Source organism: Myxocyprinus asiaticus, chromosome 42, assembly GCF_019703515.2.
Source record: "Myxocyprinus asiaticus isolate MX2 ecotype Aquarium Trade chromosome 42, UBuf_Myxa_2, whole genome shotgun sequence".
Lineage (NCBI taxonomy): Eukaryota > Metazoa > Chordata > Actinopteri > Cypriniformes > Catostomidae > Myxocyprinus > Myxocyprinus asiaticus.
Window position 1 is genome coordinate 22189188 of NC_059385.1, and position 25297 is coordinate 22214484.

The following is a 25297-nucleotide window of genomic DNA, read 5'->3' on the forward strand; positions in this document are numbered from 1 at the left end:
CCTGGTGAAGTCCTGCAAACCTAGAGGCAGGTGTGAACTCTCTTTAGTAGAATTAATTGACCTTGCTTTGAGGCTCACATTCTCCCCTTACACTGTGGGTTATGGCGGGAACCCCATGCCGCTAACAACGGCCATGGCTGCAACGGCCAACGAGCCAAAAGCCATGCCTGCAACGGCCAACGAGCCAACGGCCATGCCTGCAACGGCCAACAAGCCCACACCTGCCACAGCCAACGAGCCTGTTCTTGAAGCTTCGGCCATCCTAGAGCCAGCATTGCCAGCCTTGTCCATCCCAGAGTCCGCATTCACGCCTGCTTCAGCCCTAGTGGAATTTTCGGGGGGGGAGTCCACCATGGCTCCGCCCTTTGAGCCTCCCATGTCTCTTCCTTCCTTCATCGAGCCTCCCACGGCTCCGCCTTCCGAGTCTCCCACAGCTGTGTTCACGGCCATCCGGAAGCGGAGAAGAAGGGCTCCTACTCCCCAGGCACTGCCCGTCATTCTTCTATCACTGCCAGTGCCCATGACTATGGACGCCGTTTCCCAGTCGCTGCCAGTGCTCCTGACTACAGTGCCTCAGAGTCTTCCATGACTCTGCTCTCAGAGTCTTCTACAACTTCTGAAGGTAAACGAAACCGCTGGAGGAGGAGTCGTGGAAGACTCTCCACTTTCCACAAGTTTTGTTTACCTTCTTGTGTCTCTGTTTCTAGTTCCTGCCCTGATTGTTACAGAGGAAGGTTATGGTAATTACTCCAATAAATTGGCTCCTTTTCCTAGTTGGATTTAAATCATGACTCTCAAAACCAGAATATTCATAAGCCTAAGACTGCTATGATAACTGGCAAAAAATGACACTTGGCTGTCATAATCAAAACCCCTAACTATAATCAACAGGTAAAAAAAATACTCTAATCTACATAGTCATGGTTTCCAAAACTGGCACATCTTTTAAAAGAGCTGTATGAACCAGTAATGGGTTTGGACAGATAGAAAGATAGATGCATTTAAATATATGACATTAGAGAGTGAAGAAGGAGCCATTTTGCATGCTCTAATGGGTTGTGAAAATCAATATAACATTAGTCCGCTCTGCAGTCTGAATTATTTAAAGTTTTCCTTTTTTTTTTCCAAGTTATTTTGCTGCACTGTTACAAGCTAAATTATGCAAACTCCTTCTAAATGCAATGGACAAGCTTTTCACTGTCAGTAAAATCATTAGGTAACAAGTAATATCAAGAGTTCCAAATGCAAAGCATTCTAATCAATCATTATGACAAAAATAAATAAATAAATAAATAAGTGCAATAATTAATGAGACAAAAAACAAGATTGTGCCAATGTGTGGGACAGTGCAGTGCTTTTGGAACCATTGACTCCTGGTTTTGAGTTTACTTTGCATGAAAATAGATATATCAATTTGGAGTGACAGACAGTGGACTAAATGGGACATCCCTTATATGAGGCTTTATGAAGGACCTAAGGAGTCAAGGGTGCTTATCCCTGATCAGATGAATATTTGCAGCATGCACAATTAAGAATTTACCTCTATTTCCTGAGCAGTTCATTTGTTTAGATCTGATTTGATTTTAGGTGGCCTTGCACGTCATACCTCACATTCCCTGGAGCTGGATATGGTGCAGGTGCAGGTACCTGTCCCATTGCCCAACACCTCCAAGGCTTCTGGCGTGGCTGCAGGGTTGTAGCTCATGTAATATTCCTGGAGCTGAGAGCTCAGGTTCTGCTCTGGCTCCTGACTCTTTTTCCTGCGCTTTCGACCCACAACTGAACTCGGCTGCAACAGTCGGGTGGCACCAGGGTATCGCTTCCAGGAGACATAAATCACTGATAGGACTAAAGACACTGAGAGGAACAGTGCCACACTGCCCATTACCACCTTATGAAAAGACACGCTGTCCTGTTCAGGAGCTGTTGTCACTAAATAAGCTATTGGAAGATGAGGGTGTCCCTTGACGGGAATCTCTGGGGTCTTTATTTTTATGACTGGGAAAGGTGGGATGTTGAGGTGGTAGAGGCTGGGGAGGAGGAATGGGTGCCTCGGAGGCAGGTGAAGGCAAGGGTGGAGGAGGTGTTGTTGGAGCCATTGTTGGTTCAGTTGGTTCAGGGGTAAGATCAAAACTTGGATCAAAGGTCTGCAGATACAAAGGTGATTGAGCAGTGATCTCATAATCATCACAGTCAATAAAGTTCTTGGTGGCCTCCATAACTTTCTCCCCTTGAAGGTGCTTGGGACTGCTGCAGATTATACTAGTGTCCTTAGTGCCTCTGAAATTCTTGAGCCAAACAACAAGAGGACAAATGCCTGGCCCACAGTCCCACATATTACCTGCAAGGCTAATGGTTGTTAGGGAGATCCAGGCAGCCACAACTTCCTGAGATACATTTGCCAGTTTGTTGGACTCTAAGTTGAGAACCTGAAGATTGGGAAGGCATTGAAATACAACAGGATCTAGTGTCTGTATCTCATTGCCAGAGATATCAAGCTTCTGCAAGGTATACCAGCTCCACGGAAGGCCTTGGTTAACAGCTCGAATATGGTTCCACTGTAGATATAGGGCACGAAGGTTAGCAAGGCGAGGAAAGAGAAAGAAATTGATTCGTGAAAACTGATTGTGCTCCAGATGGAGTTCCATGAGTCGGGATAACCCCAGGAACGCTGTGCGAGTTAAAACGCGAAGCCGATTATAGCCCAAGTCAAGGAATTCCAAGCTCCTGCACTCCAGAAAGACCCGGACAGGGATTGTAGTGAGCCCATTGGAGCGCAAGTGCAGGTTCTGCATTTTTCGAAGACCATAGAACTGGCCTGGCTGCAGCTCCTGCAATTTGTTATAGGAAAGGTCGATACTGCGAATGTTAGGTACTCCATGAAAAGTGACATTATGGAGCTGCGAAATCCTATTAGAGCTCAATATCAGCTCCTTTAATCGTCGTACCCCTTGAAAAGCACGACTATCCACTAATGTAATTTGATTGTGGTCCAGGTACAGCCAGAGTAGCTGGTTAAGATGAGCAAACTGGTAGGGGAGCATTGTATGCAGGTCATTGTAGCGAAGAGACAGGCCTTGACAACTAATTGAAATATTTTCTGGGACATCCTGGAAGCCAGCTGATTCACAATGGACAATCTTGCCCTCACAGTGGCAGCTATTGGGGCACATCCTTTCCCCAGAGCTGAACAGCAGGAGGGAGGAGGCTTGCAGGAGGATGAGGCCCAATAATCTCTTGTCACACATAGCAGAACCTACAGAGAAAAAAAGCATAACATAAGCTTGTAATATTTAGCAACAAATCAAATCTTATTTTTACAAATGTTTAAGGATGTCAAGGCTCATATGAGGAAAAACTTCTACCATCCACACATATTTTCCTATAATAAACATTTGTTTTCATTCCATCATATCTGTAACCATAGTATAAACAGAATACAGTGCATCCGGAAAGTATTCACAGCGCTTCACTTTTTCCACATTTTGTTATGTTACAGCCTTATTCCAAAATGGATTAAATTAATTATTTTCCTCAAAATTCTACAAACAATACCCCATAATGACAACGTGAAAGAAGTTTGTTTGAAATCTTTGCAAATTTATTAAAAATAAAAAACGAAAAAAATCACATATACATAAGTATTCACAGCCTTTGCCATGACACTCAAAATTGAGCTCAGGTGCATCCTGTTTCCACTGATCATCCTTGAGATGTTTCTACAACTTGATTGGAGTCCACCTGTGGTAAATTCAGTTGATTGGACATGATTTGGAAAGGCACACACCTGTCTATATAAGGTCCCACAGTTAACAGTGCATGTCAGAGCACAAACCAAGCCATGAAGTCCAAGGAATTGTCTGTAGACCTCCGAGACAGGATTGTATTGAGGCACAGATCTGGGGAAGGGTACAGAAAAATGTCTGAAGCACTGAAGGTCCCGATGAGCACAGTGGCCTCTATCATCCGTAAATGGAAGAAGTTTGGAACCACCAGGACTCTTCCTAGAGCTGGCTGCCTGGCCAAACTGAGAGATCGGGGGAGAAGGGCCTTAGTCAGGGAGGTGACCAAGAACCCGATGGTCACTCTGACAGAGCTCCAGCATTTCTCTATGGAGAGAGGAGAAACTTCCAGAAGAACAACCCTCTCTGCAGCACTCCACCAGTCAGGCCTGTATGGTAGAGTGGCCAGACGGAAGCCACTCCTCAGTAAAAGGCACATGACAGCCCGCCTGGAGTTTGCCAAAAAGCACCTGAAGGACTCTCAGACCATGAGAAACAAAGATTGAACTCTTTGGCCTGAATGGCAAGCATCATGTCTGGAAGAAACCAGGCACCGCTCATCACCTGGACAATACCATCCCTACAGTGAAGCATGGTGGTGGCAGCATCATGCTGTGGGGATGTTTTTCAGCAGCAGGAACTGGGAGACTAGTCAGGATCGAGGGAAAGATGAATGCAGCAATGTACAGAGACATCCTTGATGAAAACCTGCTCCAGAGTGCTCTGGACCTCAGACTGGGGTGAAGGTTAATCTTCCAACAGGACAATGACCCTAAGCACACAGCCAAGATAACAAAGGAGTGGCTACGGGACAACTCTGTGAATGTCCTTGAGTGGCCCAGCCAGAGCCCAGATTGAACCCGAATGAACATCTCTGGAGAGATCTGAAAATGGCTGTGCACCGACGCTCCCCATCCAACCTGATGGAGCTTGAGAGGTCCTGCAAAGACCCAAAAATAGGTGTGCCAAGCTTGTAGCATCATATTCAAAAAGACTTGAGGCTGTAATTGGTGACAAAGGTGCTTCAACAAAGTACTGAGCAAAGGCTGTGAATACTTATGTACATGTGATTTTTTATTTTTTTTATTTTTTATTTTTGTTTTTTATAAATTTGCAAAGATTTCAAACAAACTTCTTTCACGTTGTCATTATGGAGTATTGTTTGTAGAATTTTGAGGAAAATAATGAATTTAATCCATTTTGGAATAAGGCTGTAACATAACAAAATGTGGAAAAAGTGATGCGCTGTGAATACTTTCCGGATGCACTGTAGGTAATTGAGGAGCTATTTATATGTATATACAGTTGAAGTCAGAAGTTTGCATACACCTTAGCCAAATACATTTAAACTCAGTTTTTCACAATTCCTGACATTTAATCATAGACAAAAAATTCCCTGTCTTAGGTCATTTAGGATCACTACTTTATTTTAAGAATGTGAAATGTCAGAATAATAGTAGAGAGAATGAGTTATTTCAGCTTTTATTTATTTCATCACATACCCAGTGGGCCAGAAGTTTACATACACTTTGTTAATATTTGGTAGCATTGCCTTTAAATTGTTTAACTTGGGTCAAACGTTTTAGATAGAATTCCACAAGCTTCAAACAATAAGTTACTGGAATTTTGGCCCATTCCTCCAGACAGAACTTGTGTAACTGAGTTAGGCCTCCTTGCTCGTACACGTTTTTTCAGTTCTGCCCACAAATTTTCTATTGGATTGAGGACAGGGCTTTTTTGATGGCCACTCCAATACCTTTGACTTTGTTGTCCTTAAGCCATTTTGACACAGCTTTGGAGGTATGCATTTGGAAGACCTATTTTGCGACCGAGCTTTAACTTCCTGGCTGATGTCTTGAGATGGTTCTTCAATATATCCACATAATTTTCCTTCCTCAAGATGCCATCTATTTTGTGAAGTGCACCAGTCCCTCCTGCAAAGCACACCCACAACATGATGCTGCCACCCCTATGCTTCACGGTTGGAATGGTGTTCTTCGGCTGGCAAGCCTCACCATTTTTCCTCCAAACATAACTATGGTCATTATGGCCAAAAAGTTCAATTTTTGTTTCATTAGACCAGTGGACATTTCACCAAAAAGTAAAATTTTTGTCACCATGTGCACTTGCAAACTGTAGTCTAGCTTTTTTATGGTAGTTTTGGAGAAGTGGCTTCTTCCTTGCTGAGCATCCTTTCAGGTTATGTCGATATAGGACTCGTTTTACTGTGGATATAGATACTTGTCTACCTGTTTCCTCCAGCATCTTCACAAGGCCCTTTGTTGTTCTGGGATTGATTTGTACCTTTCGTACCAAATTACGTTCATCTCTAGGAGACAGAATGCGTCTCCTTCCTGAGCGGTATGATGGCTGCATGGTCCCATGGTGTTTATACTTGTTTACTATTGTTCGTACAGATGAACGTGGTACCTTCAGGCATTTGGAAATTGCTCCAAAGAATGAACCAGACTTGTGGAGGTCCACAATTGTTTTTCTGAGGTCTTGGCTGATTTCTTTTGATTTTCACATGATGTCAAGCAAAGAGGCACAGAGTTTGAAGGTAGACCTTAAAATACATCCACAGGTACACCTCCAATTCAGTACACCTCCTATCAGATGCTAAATGTCTAATTGTCTAAAGGCTTGACATAATTTTCTGGAATTTTCTAAACTTAGTGTATGTAAACTTCTGACCCACTGGAATTGTGATATAGTCAATGAAAAGTGAAACAGTCAGTCTGTAAACAATTGTTTGAAAAATTACTCATGTCATGCACAAAGTAGATGTCCTAAACAACTTGCCAAAATGTCTAGGTTAATGGTGTAACCTCTGTTCCCTGATGGAGGGAACGAGATGTTGTGTCGATGTAGTGACACTAGGGGTTCGATCTTGAGAGCCCCAATAACCTTTGCTTAAAATAGAAAAGGCCAATGAGAATTGGCGAGTGGAATTTGCATACCACTCTCCGCCCCAGACAAACGGGTATAAAAAGAGATGCCGTGCACCACTCATTCAGATTTATGCTGAGGAGCCGATAGAGAGTCCTGGCCATGTCAGCGGCCGTTTCAGCACCACGGCAGGAGGGACACAATGTCTCGTTCCCTCCATGAGGGAACAGAGGTTACACAAATAACCTAGATGTTACCTGTCTGTCACTCACTTGATGTTGTGTTGATGTAGTGACACTAGGGGTTCCTATAGGAAACACCACAGGCGCTGAACCGTGTCACGGGGTATGGAAGAGTGGACACAGGCAAGCTGCTGCATGCCTCAAAGCAAGCGCTCGACCACGTTGTGACCTTCCAGCGAGTTAGGTAAGGTGTCTCCCTAGTCCCGTTAAGGGGTGAGGAGGCACTTACCCAAGGAGGCTACAGGCGGTGGCCTTTCCTGATTTTTGCTGTTAAGCAATTTCTCACCGAGCACCTTCTAGAAAAGCGCTGGGAAGTGCTCTTCTCTCTCCAGGAGGGAGGGCACTACAGAGACCACAACCTACCGGAGGGAGGTTAACATGTGGAGAATACCTCACATGGACTTACCAACAGGCAAGTTCACATATTCCTGCCTCGTGTAGGGGGCTCTGGCCTGAGTGATCGTATTTACCACCGCTGGTGGAAGATCTGCTAGGCCTTTTACGTCCCGTCCAGGAGCCAGACATGGAGGTTTCAGAGGTCTGGCTGCAGGTGCCGGAGCATGCCCTGCCCCTGAGTAAGAAGGTCCTGCCTCAGGGGAATGCACCAGGGAGGGGCTACTGCCAGGAGCATCAGATCTGAGAACCAAGTCCAGTTGGGACAGTACGGCGCAATGAACAGGACTTGCTGCCCATCTTGGTGTCTGTGCAATAAGGCTCACTGGAGGAAATGCATACTTGCGTAGCCCCCGAGGCCAGCTGTGTGCCAAGGCATCTGTGCCGAGGGGAGCCTCGGACAGGGAGTACCAAAGGGGGCAGTGAGATGACTCTCAGGAGGTGAAAAGGTCTACCTGCGCCTCCCTGAATCTCTCCCAAATCAGCTGGACCACGTGGGGGTGGAGTCTCCACTCCCCATGGAGCATTACCTGCCGCTGCATGGTTGAGGATGCCCGTAAGGTGAGTGGCTTCAATGTCTGCTGACTCCAAAGGAGGCGGCGGCGGGCGAGTTGCGAAATACGATGCGAGCGTACGCCGCCTTGGCGGTTTATGTACACCACGGTCGCTGTGTTGTCGGTCCGGACCAACACATGCTTGCCCTGAATCAATGGTTGAAGCCTCCGCAGGGCCAGCAATACTGCTAGAAACTCTAAGCAGTTGATGTGCCACTGGAGTCGGGGCCCCGTCCAGAGACCCGATACTGCTTGCCCATTGCACACGGCACCCCAGCCCGAGTTCAAGGCATCTGTCATGACCACAACGTGCCTTGAGACCGCCTAAGGGAACGCCCGCCCGTAGAGATGCCAGGTCTGACCAAGGGCTGAAAGTCTGACGGCACTGTGGTGTGATAGTCACACGCTGGGTGCCATAGCGCCATGCCCACCTCGGGACTCGAATCTGTAGCCAGTGCTGAAGCGGTCTCATATGCATCAACCCGAGGGGGAGAACCGCCGCTGAGGATGCCATATGCCCCAGGAGCCTCTGAAATTTTTTCACTGGCGCCACTAGCTTTTTAGGCAGGTCAGCACTGACTGTGCACATTCGGTCGTAAGACGTGCCATGAGAGTGACCGAGTCGGTCGAGGTGCTGAAGCACAAGTTCCCTGTGCGCACACAATAGATCCCACGAGTGTGCTAGGATTAGCCAGTCATCGAGATAATTGAGAATATTTATGCCCTTCTCCCTTAACGGGGCCTGGGCAGCCTCTGCAACCTTGGTAAAGACACAAGGGGACAGGGACAGACCGAAGGGGAGGACTTTGTACTGGTATGCTCATCCCTCGAAGGCAAACCAAAGAAAGGGTCTGTGTCGAGGAAGGATTGATACGTGAAAGTATGCATCCTTGAGGTCGATGGCCGCGAACCAATCCTGATATCGTACTGACCCCAGGATGCACTTCTACGTTAACATCCTGAACGGAAGCCTGTGTAAGGCCTTGTTCAAGGCATGCAGGTCCAAGATTGGGCGTGACCCTCCCCCTCTCTTGGGCACAATAAAATAAGGGCTGTAAAAGCCCTTGTGTGACTCAGCTACGGGGACGGGTTCTATTGCTCCCTTCACCAAAAGGGTGGCAACCTCTGCCCGGAGGATGGAGGCACCCTCGCCCCGCACCGCAGTGGAGAGGATGCCACTGAACCTGGGCGGGTGTCTGGCAAACTGGATCGCGTAGCTGAGGTGAATCGTCCTGATGAGCCACCGTGAGGGGCTGGAGAGCACTAACCAGGCCTCCAGATTCCACGCCAGCGGCACCAAGGGGACGACTGGATTTATCGTGCCTGGGGAGGGTGGTTTGCAGCAAGGCAGAGCAGGCGCTCCACCTGGAAGACAGCCCAGGGGGGATGTGCTGCTCCGCAAGCCCGCAACGGTAGTCGGTGGCTGGGGTGGGCGAGCGGCCCTAGAGACCAGCACACTTACCTGTTCACCTCGCATCCGACTGGTTGACCGGAAAGACTTCCAGCTATTGGCCGTCGCGAGCATGCTGACCCAGGGAATGAGGAAACTGCTCTTTTATTGACCATGTGGGTGCTGAGGCCCAGAGGGCACTCACCGATGTTATACTCACCACGCGCTGGCCCAGAGGCGATGGTGGGGCTGGTAAGTTCACCCGGGCCAGACCGGTCGGAGTCAGTCGCCTCATCCCTGGGTCGCCCATGTCAGGGCTGCCTCGAAGCCCATCCGGGGTTCTTGGGGGCCAGCTGACAGGCAGGTGGAGCCACCTTCCTGTGGGAGGATCTTCTTCTCACAGACCGACGTACGGGCTACGATGGTGCAGGAGCCGGGGCCGGCGCCACAGGAGGACGGCCCTGGCAAGAGGCAGATGGGGCGCGGGACTTCGGAGGCCTTGTCTCGCCACGGCAAGATGTGTTTGATTGCCTCCATCTGCTTCCTCACCATCGAGAACTGATGGGTGAAGTCCTCAACAGTGTCACCAAAAAGCCCCCCTTAGGAGATGGGCGCATCGATAAAGCAAACCTTCATGGTGTCCCGCAAGGTTGAACCATAGGTGCCGCTCTTTGACCACCAGAGTGGACATCGTCCGGCCCAGGGCGTGTGCCGTGACCTTCGTCGCCCATAGGGTGAGGTCGGTCACAGTACGCAGTTCCTGCATAAGCCCTGGGTCAGTTCTCACGCAGATCTTTCAATGCCTTGGCCTGGTGGACCTGCAGGATGGCCATGGCATGCAGGGTGGAGGCAGCCTGACCCGTGGCCTTGTAAGCCTTCGTCATCAACGTGGAAGAGAACTTACAGGCCTTGGAAGGGAGCCTTGGTCGGTCCCTCCAGGTGGCTGCGCCCTGCGGGGATAAATGCACCGCTACGGCACGCTCTACCTGGGGAAGCTTGACGTATCCCTTAGCCGCTCCGCCGTCGAGAGTAGTTATGATGGACGAGCCTGCAAAGCATGTACGGGCAGAAAAAGGTACCAGGGCGGGGCATGGCTGTGAGATGTGCTCCGATCCTAGAAACCAATCATCCAGCCACGAATGCTCAGGGCAGGGTGGAGGGTTCCACTTTAGCCTGATGTTCGCAGCCGCCCGGGCAAGCACGGCTGCCATCTTAGCATCCGTCTCATCCTGAGCTCTACTGCCCGTGAGCGGGAGCTCAGAAGATTCGTCCGCTTCCAACAGCAGAAGCCCACCCTCCGATGCTGCAACCAATAACTCATCCTCTTCATGAGCCGCGAACAAGACATTAAATCCGCCTGCATCGGACCGCCTGCATCGCTCGACAGCTCTTCCGGGTACGTACTACACCACCCAGCCCCTGGCTCTCTGACGTCCTTCGTGAACATCGGACTGACCTCAGGGCAGCTGAGAGGAGATGGCAGAAATCTAAAGATCCAGCAGATCTAAGTAAGTATCAGACTCTGCTTGCAACTTTTTCAGATAACGTTAAATCTGCAAAAACTTCCTACTACCAGAACAAGATCAACAGCACCACAGACACTCGCAGCTTGTTTAGAACATTCAACACACTTCTCTGTCCTCCCCCTCCACCGCCTGACACATCACTGACAGCAGATGTCTTCGCCACATTTTTTACTAATAAGGTTAAAACCATCAGCAATACATTCTCAGCACCTCACCCTGTCATACACCTGTCTCCTGTATGCAAATCCTGTATGTTCTCCTCTGACTGACACTGAGGTCTCTAAACTACTCCTCTCCAACCACCCCACCCCTTGTTCCCTTGACCCCATTCCTTCTCACCTTCTCCAGGCCATCTCTCCATCCATCTTACCTGCACTCACTCACATAATCAACACATCTCTACTTACAGGCACGTTTCCCACTACATTTAAGCAGGCTCGAGTAACCCCACTGCTCCAGCATACCTAAAATCATTTCTGCAGAGCTACGCGCCCACTAGAAGCCTGCGGTCGGCAATGGAATGTCGCCTTGTTGTACCAACACAAAGAGGCACCAAAACAGTTTCCCGGACTTTCGGCTTCATCATACCACACTGGTGGAATGACCTTCCCAACTCCATCCGTGAAGCTGACTCACTTTCTGTCTTCAAAAATGACTAAAAACACATCTTTTCCATGAGCACTTAACCAGTCACTAAAAAAAATTTCCTTGTTGCATTTGAATCTGTTTTGAATGCTACTCTGAGAAGTGAAACTTTGTAATATGGCACTTTTTGTACCACTGTCTCCTTAAGATGATTCACTTATGTGTTCCTCTTGTAAAATGTTCCAGGTAGAACGAGTGTGCTGGGGGATGGGAGGTCCGCGGAAATGCTCCCATGTCCACATCCAGATTGCCCGCAGCGCTCACCGACCCGGCCGCCTGAATTTCTGCCCAGGATGGACCGGGTTGGGAAGCAGCCGCGGTGTCTCCTTGCTTTACGAAGAAGGAAGTAAGCCGTGACCGCAACGTTCTCATGGGCATGTTCTCGCAATGAGAACATGACCCCTTCACGAAAGCTGCCTCGGCGTGCTGGCGCCCCAAGCACTCGAGGCAGATTTCATGGCTATCCAGAGGGCAGAGATAACGGCCACATCCAGTAGCACAAAGGCGAAAGGCCATCTTTAAAAAGACGGCAATCATTTGTGCGAGCTCTTTTAGTAGAAATATAAGTATACTCTTTAGAATATACTCTTTTAGCACCTGTAGACTCGGCCGCCGAAGCGCCCAGGGGAAGTACAACACTCGACCGTGCGAGGGTGACCGCTGATATGCGCTGTAAATCCAGCAGCGTAAGCGTAGGTCAGGGGTGTCAAACTCAGTTACTGGAGGGCCGCAGCCCTGCAGAGTTTAGTTCCAGCCCTGCTCCAAAATGCCTCCTTGTAATCTTCAAGCACTCCTGAAGACCTTGATTAGCTGCTTCAGGTGTGTTTAATTAGGGTTGGAGCTAAACTCTGCTGGACTGTGGCCCTCCTGGAACCGAGTTTCACACCCCTGGCGTAGGTGATGGGATGAACACAATACATGCATTCAGCTCCGAAGAAAAAATCTGAATGAGTGGTGCACGCCATCTCCTTTTATACCCGTATGTCCGAGGCAGAGAGTGGCATGCAAATTCCACTCGCCAATTCTCACTGGTCTTTTTTATTTTAAGCAAAGGTGATTGGGGCTCACAAGATCGAACCCCTAGTGTTACTACATCGACACAATGTCGAGTGAGTGACAGACAGGGAACTATAGTTTGCTAACATTAAATCTGTGGAGTGGTTAAAAAAAGTGTATGTAAACTTCTGACTTCAACTGTATATACAGTATATATACACACACACACACACACACACAGTATATATGTATATATATATATTTTTTCTATGCAGCTTTGGTAGGGATGAACCTTAAATTCTTACACAGATAAGCTAATTACTGTATTTATGTTATTAACGATACACATTATTGATAGACAATATTATAAATCTAAACCATTTTGTAATAACACTAACATTGTGATTTAAGTCGCATTTTGCACTCTAGTAGCAGTCATGGTTACCTTTCAAATTGCTCGCAATGGATTGAATTCATTGTAAGGGAGAAGGCACTAGGAAATCATGATGTCAGAGCACCCAGTCCCTCGAAACAAATAGAAAGATAAAAAAAATTAAAAATTTAAATGAAGCTTTGAAGTTAGTAGGGTTGTTGGTTTTGTGATATTGTTATTTTGTGATATATATGCTTCATTGACATTACTGTGTGATTTTACAGAGTAGAACTCTTATGTTCACTGTTATGAAGAGTTACGGCCAATGGATTTAATTTGATGAATAGTTGGTTATTATAAAATAAAAAGAGTTAGTATGTGTGGTGTGACACTAGGTAATCATGCAGCATTAGGTATAAATACATACAACAATTATGAACATTTGTAGCCCTGAGATAAACGTAGAAAATTATACAGTTTCACACTTAACACTTCACATGAATGTCTGAATTCAAAGGCATGATGACTCAATGTGAAAATTAGCATTTTAGCTAACACCAGAGATGGATAAAATGAACAAGCATAATTAAGAGCTGAAGTTGATTTGAAAGTAACATTAGTAAAGGTTGTGTAAACAAACAATAAACTTAAACATAAAAGTTTTATGCATGAACGCACACAGTTCAGCTATAGCTAAACGAGCACACTCTGAGATGCGTTCATAAAAGGGACAGCACTCTTAAAAGGAAGCTCTCATCAAGAAACAATGCAGGTTAAATGTTTTTGTCGTAATCTAATATGATGGCAAAGTTATCCTAATCTGCATATAACAACGTTACTATTCAATATCAATCGATACGGCTAAATGAAATAAATAAATATATAAATCGGTCATATGAAGAACATATAAAGCTATGAAAATGTTATACTTTGAGATAGATGAGAACTACATATCTGAAATTTGTGATTGTCAGTCTCTACAAACTGAGAGGTTATAGGTCACTTCATGGGATAAAACATTTCCACTCCATATAAAAATTAGCACCTACAGTTGTACTAGCTCTAACTGGTTTGCTTTTGGTATCTGTCTTTTACCTACTCTCTATCTTGTTGGGGCCACAGAGACTGAGAGGTGAGTGGCTCAGTTGATGCTGCTAGTGTTCTCAATTAATTCTCTAAAATATGTATAAGGACACATTCATTTTTTGGGTATTATCGCTCATTAGTCTGTAGCTCTAAAAGGTACTCTTTGCTATCATAAATTCTATTTCTCCATTAATGGCACAATATTTAAAAACATTTGGTTCTTAACAATAAGTGCACACCAAATGAAAAGAGACGTTTCTGGCACTCTCTGTTGAATTAAACTAGACCTACATTACGATTAACTCTCAAAAGTGTTTTTTGGATTAATTTACAAGGAACAATTTTTAAATCTGACTAATTATATACACTTATCAACTTTAAGCTGTGACTATTTGCTGTGTCCAGCAATATCTTAAAACTATATTTTTATACTGTTTTATGGAATTGATTAGTCAATTTAGAGCAGAATCATTAAATCACACCTAATTACTCAGGAGCTATTAAGTCTGCTCCTAAAATATGTTTCATTCTGTGTTACTTATGCCAGAAAAGATGATGTAAAACGGGCTATTTCATTACAAACTTCTATACGTTTTAAGTGCAACAGGAGTTTTCTTTGCCAGAAAAAATGAACACAGCAATATACGGAACAAAGAAATTGATTGGAGTCTTAATGCATAGCCCTACGGTTTAAGACTCGTACTGCATGTACCATGCACTCATTGCCTACTGTTGCTAAAAAAGCAAGACGGAGGCCACCCAAGCATACACGGCAAATTGCAGAGTCATCAGTTTTACCTAAACTATAATTCCATAGTGCAGTTAAGAACATTTTAGAGAAAGGCTAGAGAAAGAGATCACTGTCATTACATCTTCCAACCGGGCTGCCTAATACTCTCTTTTAAGGATTAAATTGTGACTTCAGAACCTGAGCAATGAATCTCACAATTGCATTTCATTGTCGTCAATTGCAGTTTGCATGAAGTGACTCAGTATAGATTTCTGAGAAAACATATGGCAATGCAAACCATCAAACCTGCCATTAGCTATCCCCTGAGGCTATTTGAAGAACAAAAATGGATCAGATGCATCTAACTATGTTTACAACTGACTTGTTGACTCTTGTAGGTTGTTATGCTTTACTGGCAGTCCATTATTATTTGCCTCTCTACAAGGACACACATTTTTCTGTGAAGTGTCATTATGTTGGGGTCATGTAGCTTCAGGTGCCCCCACAGTTCATGAATGCTGAATAGCTGCAACAAACAGAAAATGTGTAATGAATTGGAGCAGACTGACCCTCATAATTAACCCCTACAGGTAAACACTGCACTGTCCATAAGGCAACAGCACTAAAAATGTAACCTTACAACCTCCAGCCCCAAGCTCCAAGAAAATTCTATAAGCACAATCAAAAAGGTGCAAGAATCCCCTGCTTTTTCATAACTTAAGTAATAAACATGGCGTACCCATTATGCCAGGTTATTAAGTGTATTAGCCAGAGTTCAGTGCAACACCAGTGAGAGTTCTGTCTCTTGGTCTTACATTTCATTTTGCAGACTTAAAATTTTATATTCCAGGTGCAAAACTAACAAAACTAACAAACTGCCAGTTACTGACAGCTGATAGCAACAACTCAATTGTGGAATCCTTATCTACCGAGACAATCAATCTATGGCAATCGAGTTCAAATATTTCAGGGGGGTGGAACACTACTCGTAAACCAAAACTCTGCAGAGCAAAAACCTGCATATTATTTACTAAATATTCACAATCCCCGGGGGGGGGGGGGGGGGGGTGTGGGGGTGGAAAATTTCAGTGCAAAAAGCTAGGCCTTATTCACGAACCACCCTACTATTTTAGGCGCAAAATAGCTCCTGCTCCTTGACTATTTAAATGAAGTCATTGTCATGCCTTTACATGCAAACACACCTCTTTTCTATTAAAATTAGGCTCATTATCGAATGTGCTTCATTCCAGGGTTAGGGTTCCCTAAATCTAATGTAAAATGATGATATTTTAGATGCAATCAATATTTCAGTATTATACGTTTCTGTTTATATGCAAACGTAAGCAAATGTAAGTTTGTTAGAACCAAACTTTACGTAAGAATACAAACAAATTCTCATGAGATCATGTTGTTCATTCACAAATATTGCCCACCACAATTTACATTTCGATTTACAACTGCTTGATGACAGTAGGCAGTGTAGTGTCTTCAGACAACTTAATTTCCATGTTTTTTCAGTTGGCTTGCAGTTGTGTTACGTAAGCACGCAAGCAGGTAGAGCATAAAAATAGGATGTTGTTCTGTAAGTGAAGGAGAGTGACATGCATCAGTAAAATGTAGGGATGCACCGATACCACTTTTTCCACCATCCACCATCTCAGTATCGGCCGATACCGATCTGATACCAGTGTTGTTGTTTTTTCACATAATCAGTTTAGAATATCTTTACATTATTGTGTGGAACTAATTGGGTGTACTCTTTAATATGTAAATAAACACAAACCTCTAACTACACATTATTGCAATATAAATGTGTAGCTTAATAAGAAAAACTTTATTGTTAACTAGTATATTGGATAATGTAGCAGCAAAAATAACAGTAATTCCAGTGTAAGTCATCAGTAGAAAAGAAGGCAAAATTTCTTCAACTTGTATCTGGACTTTAAAGGATTCAGATCTCTTTTTTGTTCAGTTTAATTGTAAGATATCAGCTCACTTTTCATTCACAGTTATTTTTTGGAACCCATTTAACTTCAATATTATTATAATTTGTAAACAAATAATAATAATTATAATATATTATAATAGTAATATATAGTAATATATCTCAATCGTACACCTTTTTTTCATGGATCCACTGGTCTCTCTCTTTCTCCCTCACTGCCATCACAGCGCTCACTCTCCCGAGTTCTGATTACACGCACCTGCATATCATTAGTGGCTAATCAAGAACTGCATATATGCCCTGTTTTCACACACACCCTTTGTCTGTTCTCATTGATACTATCTCTGAGACTCCACACCTTTCTACTCTGTCAAACATACCTGTGTCTTCATTACTGCCTGCAAGTATCATAAGACTGTTGTGGGTTATCTGTTCATTGTGTCTATACCCTGTCTGGATATTACTCACCTGATGTTTGCCACTCTGCTCAACTGGATTTACTCACAATGTTTAATAACTGTTTCAATCATCTGTTCAATAAACAATGCTACTGAGTTCGTATCTCTGCCTCCATGACACCTTTAACTTTTAAACCCTCATGCTTTTATTTTGACATTTTGAACTCTCCAGGAAGTCCTGTATGTGTCTGTTTGTAGGAAAGTTCACAGTAGTTTAATTTGCTTCTTATTCAAATTCTGGTAAAAGTGCACCTTCGGTGCCATTCTAAATGCATATAAGTGAACCAAACTATTGAGCATCTACGTACATCTAAGATGTTGTTCGTGAGTAGAGCTCAAATATTGTGCACCGCGTGAAGGCTAAAAATAGGCGTGTGTGTGTGTAAACAGAGCAGCGCCATTCAATAACACGCTGGAGCTGCGCATGCATTTTATATTTACTTATAAAACACAGCCTTTTTTGATTCACAGAGCTATCGCACGTCTGTGGCTTTGAATAAAATGCACGAGTGATATGAACTACTTTAATTGTGTTTTAAATGTTTATGTCATTTTTTGAGCTTGACAGTAACGAACATGACTAACACACAGTATAGGATTTGGATCGGGCTCATCTGACCGATACCCGATCCGTTTAAAAACATCAGTATCGGAGCCGATACTGATCCAGGTATCAGATAGTAAAATGTACCACTGAACCTGCCTTCCCTGTCTACGTTGTCCTTCTTTTGAACAAGAATCAACATCACAATTGGCGACAAGTGACAAATGGACAATGGCAACTGCGCATGTAAGTCTCTTGTGCCGATGTTGATTAAACTGCTGTGTGCAGTACACCGACTTGCCAAAAAACAACTGCGTATGGACCACCCACACCACTTCTGCTGAAGGGAAAATTTCAAGCAGAAGTTCCACCAAAGGAAAGAGCACAGCCACATGTGATCAACGGTCATTCTGGTTCTCTGCTTGGTTACAACACTGCTACTGGAAGAGTACAAAGACCTCTTTCAGGGCATTGGAAAATTAAAAGACTTTCAAGCAAAAACTATACATTGACGAGTCTGTAAAGCCAGCAGAATGACCACACAGAAGAATTCCATTCCACATCAGAAAAAAAGTTGAGCAAGAGCTCACCAGGCTGGAACAACAAGGCATCATTGAGAAGGTCAGTGGTCTCCCATAGTCGTTGCACCTAAACCCAAAAATCCTGAAAATATTTGCATATGCGTAGATATGCACATGCCAAATTGTGCTATCCATCGTGAATGTCATGTCACCCCTACCATGGACAATTTGATTCATGACCTTAATGGTACCGTGCTATTTACTAGACCTAATTGCTGGATATCATCAACTTGAACTTCATCCAGATTAAAGGTACATCACAACATTCACAACTCATGCAGGCCTTTGGATATGCACTCACCTGAATTTTAGCATTAATTCAGCACCCGAGGTGTTTCACAAGGTTCTTCATGGCATTCCGAACATGAAAAACATGAGTGATGATATCATAGTGTATGGGAAAACACGTGATGAATACAATGCCAGCCTGCAAGCTGTTCAAAAGGCTTAGGAAGAAAAACCTCACTCTCAATGGAGACAAATGTGAGTACAGGACGACAGAACTAGATTTTTTTGGCTATGTGTTTTCAGACAAAGGTATTCCAGCAGATCTAAAGAAAATAATAGCCATCAAAAACCTTCCAGCTCCACAAAATGTTTCTGAAGTGTGCAGTTTGTTAGGAATGACGACGTCCTGTTCCCGTTTCATACAAGATTATGCAACAACCTCACAACCACTGCGTGAACTCACCCAAAAAGACTATAACTGGTGTTGGGACCAAAACAACAGTCAGCGCTATACAAGCTCAAATCACAACTGATTCTGAATGCTATGATGGCATACAGTGCATCCGGAAAGTTTTCACAGCGCTTCACTTTTTCCACATTTTGTTATGTTACAGCCTTATTCCAAAATGGATTAAATTCATTATTTTCCTCAAAATTCTACAAGCAATATCCCATAATGACAATGTGAAAAAAGTTTGTTTGAAATCTTTGCAAATTTATTAAAAATAAAAAACAAAAAACAAAACAAAAAAGATCACATGTACATAAGTATTCACAGCCTTTGCTCAATACTTTGTTGAAGCACCTTTGGCACCAATTACAGCCTCAAGTCTTTTTGAGTATGATTCTACAAGCTTGGCACACGTATTTTTGGGCAGTTTCTCCCATTCTTCTTTGCAGGACCTCTCAAGCTCCATCAGGTTGGATGGGGAGCGTCAGTACACAGCCATTTTCAGATCTCTCCAGAGATGTTCAATCGGGTTCAAGTCTGGGCTCTGGCTGGGCCACTCAAGGACATTCACAGAGTTGTCCTGGAGCCATCCTTTTTTTATCTTGGCTGTGTGCTTAGGGTCTTTGTCCTGTTGAAAGATGAACCTTTACCCCAGTCTGAGGTCCAGAGTGCTCTGGAGCAGGTTTTCATCAAGGATGTCTCTGTACATTGCTGCATTCATCTTTCCCTCGATCCTGACTAGTCTCCCAGTTCCTGCCGCTGAAAAACATCCCCACAGCATGATGCTGCCACCACCATGCTTCACTGTAGGGATGGTATTGGCCAGGTGATGAGCTGTGCCTGGTTTCCTCCAGACATGACGCTTGCCATTCAGGCCAAAGAGTTCAATCTTTGTTTCATCAGACCAGAGAATTGTGTTTCTCATGGTCTGAGAGTCCTCCAGGCGGGACGCCATGTGCCTTTTACTGAGGAGTGGCTTCCGTCTGGCCAGTCTACCATACAGGCCTGATTGGTGGAGTGTTGCAGAGATGGTTGCTCTTCTGGAAGGTTCTCCTCTCTCCACAGAGAAATGCTGGAGCTCTGTCAGAGTGATCATCGGGTTCTTGGTCACCTCCCTGACTAAGGCCCTTCTCCCCCAGTCTCTCAGTTTGGCCGGGCGGCCAGCTCTAGGAAGACTCCTAGTGGTTCCAAACTTCTTCCATTTACGGATGATGGAGGCCACTGTGCTCATTGGGACCTTCAATGCTGCAGAAATTTTTCTGTACCCTTCCCCAGATCTGTGCCTCTATACAATCCTGTCTCGGAGGTCTACAGACAATTCCTTGGACTTCATGGCTTGGTCTGTGCTCTGACATGCACTGTTAACTGTGGGACCTTATATAGACAGGTGTGTGCCTTTCCAAATCATGTCCAATCAACTGAATTTACCACAGGTGGACTCCAATCAAGTTGTAGAAACATCTCAAGGATGATCAGTGGAAACAGGATGCACCTGAGCTCAATTTTGAATGTCATGGCAAAGGCTGTGAATACTTATGTACATGTGATTTTTTTTATTTTTTATTTATTTTTTTTATAAATTTGCAAAGATTTCAAACAAACTTCTTTCACGTTGTCATTATGGGGTATTGTTTGTAGAATTTTGAGGAAAATAATTAATTTAATCCATTTTGGAATAATGCTGTAACATAACAAAATGTGGAAAAAGTGAAGCGCTGTGAATACTTTCCGGATGCACTGTACTTTGACCCGGAAAACAAAAAAAAAAATCCACACTACTGGTCAACGCCAGTCCAGTTGGCCCATATTAAGTCAGTCCATCTCCAACAATTCATGTGATAACATCATCGCATATGCCAGCAGAGCGCTCACAGCTGTAGAACAACGCTACTCGCAAACAGAAAGAGAAGCTCTGGCAATAATCTGTGCATGTGAACATTTCCATCTATATCTGTATAGCTCTCACTTCACGGTCATCACAAATCACAAACCATTGGAGCTCATCTTCAATAACCCTAGCTCATCACCACCTGCCAGACTTGAACGCTGGAGACTGAGACTCCAACAGTACATGTTCACAGTGCAATATAAAGCTGGAAAAGTTAACCCAGCAGACTATTTGTTGGGGCACCCTCTCAAATGCCGAAAACTATGTCAATTTCATCACTAACAACACAGTCCCCAAGGCAATGATGTTGGCAGAAGTAACAGAAGAAACCAAAAAGGATTCCATTCTGATAAAAGAGTTACATGGAAAAGCCTGGATGCATGTACCAACAAACATAACAGATTCTGATCGCACAAAGTTGAAAGCATTTCACCGTCTTAGACATGAACTCACAGTTAATGCGTCTCAACACATTGTCCTCAGAGGAAATAGACTCATCCTTCCATCATCATTGTATCAAAAAGCCATCTAACTTGCACACGTAGGACACATGGGCATTTTTAAGACCAAGCAACTGATAAGGGAGAAAGTATGGTTCCCCGGTATCGAGGAACAAGTGGAAAAGGATGTACAAAATTGCATTCCTTGTCTAGCAGCCACACCTCAAACTCACACAGAACCCCTCAAGATGTCTAAATTACCAAAAGATCCATGGCTAGAAGTCTCTGTAGATTTCACTGGTCTGTTTCCCTCTGATGATTACTTACTGGTAGTTGTTGAAGATTATTCTAGATATCCAGAAGTGGAGATAGCCAAATCAATGGCAGCCAATGCCGTAATCCCCAAGTCATTTGGCATTCCGCGCACAGTCAAAACTGACAATGGACCACCGTTCAACAGTTGCTCCTTTGCAGACTTCAGTTTGGATCTTGGTTTTAAACACAGAACGATAAATTCTTACTGGCCGAGGGCTAACGGGGGAAGCAGAACGTTTCATAAGAACACTCAAAAAAACAGTCATGACTACAAATGCTGAGGGTAAGCCATGGAAGCAGTGCCTGTATAGTTTCCTGAGAAATTATAGAGCAACACCCCATGGAACCACTCAACAGACCCCAGCAGAACTATTTCTCAGAAGAAAACTCAACATCAATCTACCTTCAATATCTCAAGACAACTCAAAAACGGAACTCTGTAACACTGATCGCAGTGCAAAGCAGCGCATGAAGGAACATGCAGATCATCACAACAGAGCACTGTAACATAACAAAATGTGGAAAAAGTGAAGCGCTATGAATACTTTCTGAATGCACTGTGTATGTGTATGTATGTGTGTATGTATGTATGTTTGCAGTTTTTTTTATTTTTATTTTGTGTTAATTTAAAACATTATACTTTGTATTATATTACCATGGAATTATTATTCTTATTTTTTTAAACAACTTACCACGCATGCAATGAGGTTTCTAATATAGCTGCTGAGGGTGTGACAGTAAATTTGTCATCTTCTCATATTCTAGCCCTCTCTATTTTTTTCTTCATTTGGAACACTGTGGAAACGTAATAGTGGCATTTTTCTTTAGATGTTGGAGCAAATGAGTATGCAAAAATTATATTTGCATGATCTTCCATTCAACGCTATCAAAGTGTACAATGCAACCATTTACTTCCGTGTTCCAAAACCTGGAAGTGTGAAAAGTGTCCATTCCCCCCTAAATGTATGGAGCGATGGAGTACAGTCCTGGCAGAGAGAGCCAGGGGTGTATTCCAGAAAGCAGGTTAAGTGACTTACCTGGGGTAAGTTTACTCAGAATAAGCGGATAACTTCAACTTTCTGTTCCAAAAACGGAGAACTTTCAGGGTATGTTAGTAGCCATAGCAACTTACTCTCTGAACATAACCTGCTCCGGTATAGGTTATGTTCCAGAGTTAGTTTATTTCAGGTAGATTTTAGTACGTGTCAGAGGCTGTCAGCGCATGTGTGCCCTTTTAATAGCGACACAGCGGGCGAGAAAGTTCAGATTACGCACAATATTATATTTTTAAAGCAATATTACGGTAAACTGCCATTTTTACCTCACAAATCTTCTTTACTCCGGCATTTCCAGTCTCACACCGCAGATCTGTATTCAAAAGTGAACAAACTGTGTACATTGTGCTTTAACTTTTAATAGGAAGGTTTTAATACTGTAATATTTTTTAACACAGAACACATTGGAAAGTCCTCCACACTCTTCATTGTGAAGACAGGACTTAATGTATTTATATTTAGCCCTTCTAATAAAAACATTTTATTCTATAAATTTAATAGAATAAAATTATTATAGCACCAACATTCTATTTACAGTTCCTTTAGTCAATGAATATTAATGTTATTTATAAAAGGACATTCCATAGAATCAATATGCAGGTAATGTCTGCCAATTAATAGCTTAAACAATTAATCACTCGTTATTCTTCTTCACTAACTAGATAATATGTGATAATTTCACAGACCACAGATATAGAGGTTAGAGATTTTATTTCTTATCACTCTAATTCATGTAAGCTACTGTACATATAAATGCACACATTTCCAGACTTGTTCACTGTACTCTCTTTATAATCTGAAAATATAAATGAGACATACTGTCATTTAGAGTCACCCACAGTCCCCTCATTTAGCTGGTGGCCAGGTGATTCAATGAAAGATACATTTTTTCTGATACTCAGCCTCCTCTACTCGATCAGAAGCTGTACATGGTCCATCTCGAAATTAAATTTTTGTTCTGCCTTTCAAAAGGGACCTTTTACAGCTTCCTATTAATAAGGAAGAGATGAGTTACTTTCCCTAATGCTGAGATCATGAACATCTATAATGTATAATCAGACACATGATCTTCAATTAAAACAACATAATTTCATTCCGTACCAACTTGGTGTAGGCAGATGGACCCTACTGTACATGACAACACAACATGACAAGTTTTAATACCACATCAAATGAGAAAAGAACACAATGGACATGTAACTCCTATCACTGTCCACCACTGTTACAGCAGATCTTCATCTTATAATGCACATGAATAATCATTTGTGGCCTACTAAAAAACATTACATTAAATCAGTGGAAAATGATGGCAACTGTGGGAGATCCTACAATTGAAAGAGGGTCTATTAATACAATGAGACAATCAGCAACTGTGGGAATTAAAGGTGATATGATTCTAAGTTTTTAGAAACCCCAACTGGGTACATCAAATGGTGTTAAAAATAAAGGAAATACATTCAGTTCACATGACATACAGTAAAATAAAATTAGCATGCACAGATCATGGTAAATACCATTAAAATGAATCTTAAAATAAAAGATATAGTAAACCTATAGCCTATTATCATAATATTAATATAATATGAATGTTAATACTTATAATGAAGTTCAGTGCAAACAAATAATGTAATGGTCGACCTATTAAACATTAATGTAGGTGAGAGAGGTCTAATATTAATGTTGAATTAAGCTTTTATATGTACGGTAGAACTTTAGTTTTATTAATTTAAAAATTCACGCAATGATTCAATATAATTTCTGTCAAGCAAACTCTCAATTCTAAACCAATGTAGCTCCTATCGCTATTACGAGTGAAGATGAAATAATGCTCGTTTGCAGTCATTAAAACTTCATGTTCTGCTTCACTGAAATATGGCGCGCCTTTCTTCTTAGCGTCTGTTTCCATGGTGACTCGTGGATTCGGTGATCAGCTGAGAATGCCTTTGAGTTCACCGAGAATGTGCAAAAACTCTTACGTTTGAAACTCATGGCTGAGTGAACTAACCCCGCACAGGTGATCTGGAACCCACATACCGCAAGTAAGATTTGGGTTAATCAACCGAGAGTTCAGGGTTTATGTCACGGTAAGTTAACCTTGCTTTCTGGAATACCCCTCAGATCGTGGTAGTCTGCTGCATACTCCGCTATCAGAATTGAGCTGCAAGACTGGGGACTTCGCGTGTGTGAGGATGGGGGCATGGTCATGTGTCTGTCTGCGACACGAGAGCACGGTGTACTGAGTGTATTAAGTTTATGTTATTGAGTGTTGTGAAAAAAACTACGTGAATTAAGTGTTTGGTAAAGCAGCCAACAAATAAGTAGGTAGAAAATAAAAAAGACTTGCCTGATCTGCTTCGTTGCCTCCTGACTCCTCCATTGCCCAAAGAACCGAACTTACTCACAACATGCAAATTGCATGTTTGCGCCATTGCCTGATCTGTATAACTTATTTAGTGAATCTTACGCGAAACCAGCACAGACAGCAAGTGCAAATATCTGGCTCATTTAACAGGTGCAATTGATAGTTAGTGAATTCCCCTCTAAATGTGCCAAAACAGAGCAGTGCTGCATTCAAATAAAGTCATTGTCCTTTTCAGCACAAACACTTTTTATAGGTTGGGACTTTATTTACAAAAGTCAGTGCCATTTGCCTGCCACAAGCAACATTGTGCTAATACGCCTACAGAAAGCAAGTGGTAAACAGATTTTTATTTTTTTTAAAAAGATATGTTTGTGTACGTTTTCTGTATCAAATGATGCAGAAGAGCATTATAACTAGGCATATA

At 43.2% G+C, this 25297-nt stretch overlaps 1 protein-coding gene across 1 annotated transcript in view; it reads right to left on the reverse strand.

The window, feature by feature from the left end:
• Positions 1–1600: 1600 nt before the first annotated feature.
• LOC127432798 (leucine-rich repeat transmembrane neuronal protein 4-like) overlaps positions 1601–25297 on the reverse strand; it is a 30443-nt gene continuing 6746 nt past the window's right edge. Inside the window, exons 2-3 of the mRNA XM_051684224.1 lie at positions 2000–3256; positions 1601–1932 (exon numbers count right to left, since the gene is read on the reverse strand). Coding sequence (XP_051540184.1) covers positions 1601–1932; positions 2000–3256 — 1589 coding nt within the window. The remainder of the gene's footprint in view (positions 1933–1999; positions 3257–25297) is intronic.